Source organism: Oncorhynchus mykiss, chromosome 7, assembly GCF_013265735.2.
Source record: "Oncorhynchus mykiss isolate Arlee chromosome 7, USDA_OmykA_1.1, whole genome shotgun sequence".
Taxonomy (NCBI): domain Eukaryota; kingdom Metazoa; phylum Chordata; class Actinopteri; order Salmoniformes; family Salmonidae; genus Oncorhynchus; species Oncorhynchus mykiss.
The window spans coordinates 72694043-72699795 of record NC_048571.1 but is presented as its reverse complement, the minus strand read 5'-3'; the positions used below and the strand labels follow the sequence as shown (position 1 = coordinate 72699795).

The 5753-nt window shown below is 41.1% G+C and overlaps 1 protein-coding gene across 1 annotated transcript in view; it reads right to left on the bottom strand.

Annotated features, from left to right (window-relative positions):
• The window catches only part of LOC110528451 (retinol dehydrogenase 12), a 22492-nt gene extending 21662 nt beyond the window's left edge, over positions 1 to 830 (bottom strand). Inside the window, exon 1 of the mRNA XM_036984032.1 lies at positions 531 to 830. Coding sequence (XP_036839927.1) covers positions 531 to 693 — 163 coding nt within the window. The 5' untranslated portion in view covers positions 694 to 830. The remainder of the gene's footprint in view (positions 1 to 530) is intronic.
• Positions 831 to 5753: the final 4923 nt, after the last annotated feature.

The following is a 5753-nucleotide window of genomic DNA, read 5'->3' as shown; positions in this document are numbered from 1 at the left end:
AAGTCAAGCGGATGAGGATTTCTCAGATAGAGAGAGAACCCTCCATTTACACACACTCTCTCTCTCTGGAATTTGTTTTCTTTCTTCACTTCTTTAAAGAGGGATTCAAAAGCATATCATTAACTACATTCTGAAGTCTATTTGAGACACTTTGATGGTGAGAGGTTCAAGTGAGAGAAATGCACCGTGATTGGAATGGAAAGGTTGCATTACTTAATTTGACACTTAAAGGGAATGCTTACTGGAAGTCATCATTGGATTTGTTTTGTTGGTATTACAGTATGTATAAATTAAAAAAGATTTCCCTTTGACTGCTGTGGGGAAAAACTGTTTCATTTTGAGAATTAAAAATTGTCAAGAGTAATTGCCAATTCTGACTTATAAAAAGTTTTTGTTGTATTTCCAGTTGGTTAACATGCTTGTCTGTGCAGCATGCAACGGCTGGAGGGATATTCTTATTGAATCTAATTGGATAAACCATTCCAAGCAAAACAAGTCAAGCAAGAATTTAGCCCATGCAAAACCGTTACCTGTGTTAGCTCCAGTAACTATGGCGGTCTTGCCCTTCAGTTGCACAAGACAGGCTCGGGTGTCCCAGGACCCTCTCTGCTGTGACCGCAAGAGGAGTCCCAAAATCACAGTCGATACTGCCCATAACGGGTGAGAGAAGACATCAGTCCAAACCCAAGACATTTAAAAGCCCACTGAGCCCCAATGAAGAACTAAAATATTTCTGGCTACAACTTTGCTGTTGACAGACACCTTCACCGACTTGAATTATATTTATGACCCAAAGCTCCGTTCTGAGGGTTATTTGCTGGGCTAAGTCCAGCACTTGATCAAATTTCAAGGCTACATGTTACATAATTTAAATCTCCCTACACCGCCAGGTCTTAATGTCTGAGGAGTATAGTTTCAAAATGTTTCAGTTGTTTAAAGTTATTTTATCCATCTGCAAATGTTATGTTTCTAGTTATTGCTGCTCATAGGCATAAATGGTTGTGGTGCGTACAGTTAGGCTACACTGCGCCATGTGTAAGAGGAACATACTGTAGCCGTATGGAACGATTTACGGTAAATCCCATTAGATGTTTTCCCCCACAGCCAATGTTAGGCTATATTAACACAATCTTAAATATTTATGTTTATAGATCAAACTACACTATATATACAAAAGTATGTGGACATCCCTTCAAATGAGTTGGTTTGTCTATTTCAGCCACTCATAGAACCGGACCGCCGAGAGCTGAAGCAGGTAGCGCGTAAAAATCGCCTGTCCTCGGTTGCAACACTCACTGCCGAGTTCCAAACTGCCTCTGGAAGCAATATCAGCACAATAACTGTTCGTTGGGAGATTCGTGAAATGGGTTTCCATGGCTGAGCAGCCGCAACACAAGCCTAAAATCACAATACGCAATACCAAGCGTCGGCTGGAGTGGTGTAAATCTCGCCGCCATTTGATTCTGGAGCAGGGGAAACGCGTTCCCTGGGACGATGAATCACGCTTCACCATCTGGCAGTCCAATGGACGAATCTGGGTTTGGTGGATGCCAGGAGAACGCTACCTGCCTCAATGTATAGTGCCAACTCCGAAGTTTGGTGGAGGAGGAATAATGGTCTGGGGGTGTTTTTCATGGACGATTCTGTGCTTCCAACTTTGGTCATGCAGTGAATCTTCTATGACACCATGTAAAATAATAACCTTCAAATGTTTTCATTTTTTTCTCTCCATAAAATGCATTTATGTCTTTCTCCATCAGACAACATAAAGGCATTTCATTTTTACAGATGTATGATCTACATTTTATCAGTCTTTGGTTGCTGAGAATTTTCCTGCACTGCAGGAAATGCAAACGTGTTGTTTATTCAAGGTTTAAAAAGGCTTCTAAAGTTTGTAATTTCCATTTCAAATTTCAGACTTGATTTGCCCTAACGAAAAATGTATTAACCCCAACCAAAAAAATCCATTAATTATTATCCACATAATAATTCACATTTCCTGTTGCTGTAGGATCATTTTCCTGCTGTAGCAAACTGGCTGAAATTAAGATCATACTTTATTGTCCAACACATTTTTAAAGACCTTGATTGTTTAATTAATTCTAACATTCGATTATTCAAATAGCTAACATTAATACAAATCTCCCCCCAAAATTGCTTTGTTTTCTACTACTAGGACTAGAATTCTCCAGGGCTCATTTCGTTAGCATTTTGGCATGTTTTTCTAGATTCAGAACATAAAAAAATATTTATAAAGTACACATTCTCTCTTAGGTCACAGCAAATACTTCAATAGTTTACACAATTATTGCAGAACATGGACTAATATATTTTTCATAATATTGACAAAATAGGTTAGCAATCATGGATGGAGTTGACAGCCACTGATGGAGGTGACAATAATTGTTAACATTTCGTTGGAAATATCTTCAAAACCACATGCAGTTGTCAATGGTTTTAGCGGAGCTGGGGGTCTCTTTGCCTCCAAGAAGGCACATTGAACCTTGCTGTGACGTTCATTGATAACAACCTATTCTATTTTATTATTCGTGTGCATCATGTGCATCGATTTGTCATGGCTATTGATCTGCATTCTAGGGATATCTGCGCTAAGGATAGAGTACACACAACATATTATTCCCAAGTGTTTTGTTATTTGTTTTCTTTTCCAAGCTTTTTCAACCTGTTTTCTTATTGATGGAATCATTGTGGGGATGAGAGAGCTCTATGCCTGAATTGGTCTCTTACCTGGCATGGGAAAAATACAGGAGATTTCAAATATTGATTTGTCATAATAACTCGCCTATTATTTGGAATACAATATCATTTCCACCATCCTTTAGTCATCTGTCACATTGAGAACATTTATTTTAAGGAAATGTAAGCACATAATGTCATCAAATACACCTTTCACATTTCTCTGGATTAACATACCTGGCCTTGGATGCCATTTCTGAATGAGGCAAAATTAGGATACATACATTTTTAAAGGCACAATCTATGTTTTCAACAGCCTGATCCTGCCACTTTGTCAGGTAAAGATGAGGGATCGGGCCTGGTAACTACACACACTCAAATTCATAGACAGTGCTATGGATGCAAGGAGGAGAGACATTCCATGAGATTGACATGATCCCCACTGGGCACAGATGTCAATTCAATGTAATATCATTGAAATTACATGAAAGCAAGTTGATTCAACTAGTGTGTGCCCAGTGGGTCATCTCTAAAAGCGTGTATACATCATCATAGTTTTCTACAGCTCCTACTCCCACAGTGGCAGTTCATCTTGTTGCACCAAATTTTAAAACTAGTTTTATATTAATCCTAGTTAAATTAAATCCTTCCTCTAATCTAAATTTAGATTTCACTTTAAACCTAAATCAATTTTAAGCCTGTTGCTCAATGAATTAAAAATTATATACACTGCTCAAAAAAATAAAGGGAACACTAAAATAACACATCCTAGATCTGAATGAATGAAATATTCTTATTAAATACTTTTTTCTTTACATAGTTGAATGTGCTGACAACAAAATCACACAAAAATTATCAATGGAAATCAAATTTATCAACCCATGGAGGTCTGGATTTGGAGTCACACTCAAAATTAAAGTGGAAAACCACACTACAGGCTGATCCAACTTTGATGTAATGTCCTTAAAACTAGTCAAAATGAGGCTCAGTAGTGTGTGTGGCCTCCACGTGCCTGTATGACCTCCCTACAACGCCTGGGCATGCTCCTGATGAGGTGGCGGATGGTCTCCTGAGGGATCTCCTCCCAGACCTGGACTAAAGCATCCACCAACTCCTGGACAGTCTGGTGCAGTCTGGTTGGTGGAGGGAGTGAGACATGATGTCCCAGATGTGCTCAATTGGATTCAGGTCTGGGGAACGGGCGGGCCAGTCCATAGCATCAATGCCTTCCTCTTGCAGGAACTGCTGACACACTCCAGCCACATGAGGTCTAGCATTGTCTTGCATTAGGAGGAACCCAGGGCCAACCGCACCAGCATATGGTCTCACAAGGGGTCTGAGGATCTCATCCCGGTACCTAATGGCAGTCAGGCTACCTCTGGCGAGCACATGGAGGGCTGTGCGGCCCCCCAAAGAAATGCCACCCCACACCATGACTGACCCACCGCCAAACCGGTCATGCTGGAGGATGTTGCAGGCAGCAGAACGTTCTCCACGGCATCTCCAGACTCTGTCACGTCTGTCACATGTGCTCAGTGTGAACCTGCTTTCATCTGTGAAGAGCACAGGGCGCCAGTGGTGAATTTGCCAATCTTGGTGTTCTCTGGCAAATGCCAAACGTCCTGCACGGTGTTGGGCTGTAAGCAGAACCCCCCACCTGTGGACGTCGGGCCCTCATACCACCCTCATGGAGTCTGTTTCTGACCGTTTGAGCAGACACATGCACGTTTGTGGCCTGCTGGAGGTCATTTTGCAGGGCTCTGGCAGTGCTCCTCCTGCTCCTCCTTGCACAAAGGCGGAGGTAGTCCTGCTGCTGGGTTGTTGCCCTCCTACAGCCTCCTCCACGTCTCCTGATGTACTGGCCTATCTCCTGGTAGCGCCTCCATGCTCTGGACACTACGCTGACAGACACAGCAAACCTTCTTGCCACAGCTTGCATGGATGTACCATCCTGGATGAGCTGCACTACCTGAGCCACTTGTGTGGGTTGTAGACTCCGTCTCATGCTACCACTAGAATGAAAGCACCGCCAGCATTCAAAAGTGACCAAAACATCAGCCAGGAAGCATAGGAACTGAGAAGTGGTCTGTGGTCACCACCTGCAGAACCACTCCTTTATTGGGGGTGTCTTGCTAATCGCCTATAATTTCCACCTGTTGTCTATTCCATTTGCACAACAGCATGTGACATTTATTGTCAATCAGTGTTGCATCCTAAGTGGACAGTTTGATTTCATCAAAGGGTGATTGACTTGGAGTTACATTGTGTTGTTTAAGTGTTCCCTTTATTTTTTTGAGCAGTGTATAAACATAGATTGAAGATTAATTCTAAAGTGCCACTTGAGGTGGTTTAACTGATAAAATGGCACCATAGGTGGATTGCATCAACATGGTTTAAATTAATCTAGGATTAGAGCTAATCTAGGTTTTATAAATCTAGGTTTATAATTAATCAGAAATGTTGCACCACTTCATTTTAAATCTGGATCAGTAAATATATGATTAACGGTTTTAAACTATGATTAGTGACACCAATGTAGCGGGTTTCTTATGTACCACAGGAGAACCAAGAAATGAAGAGCGACACCACGGCTGTCTTTTAGGCTTTTATGTTGATCTGCAATAGTATTGTGAAAAGACAGGACAGAAACACATCAGTCTCCAAAGCACCATCTGACAAGTTGTTCTTTCTCTCTCAGTGTTTTCTCGGACCCACACAATCACATTCATACATAAAGGCATAATGTATACTATAAAATAATAACCAGTCCTTAATACAAAGAATGTATAATCTTAATTCTTAGACAATAGAACCATACCTGCAATAGTATTGTGAAAAGACAGGATAGGAACACAGCAGTCGCCAATGCACCATCTGACAAGTTGTTCTACACAGGAGCATGAAGAAAGGTAAAACACATATCCTGTCTCACATCCCCAATACATTGCTAGGTGCTTTCAGTGTTAACCGTCTACATCACAGAAAGGCATGCTAGCTAGCAACAGCAGCACTTTTAGCACTCTGTAAACTATATTAATAACAACAATAAAACTCTG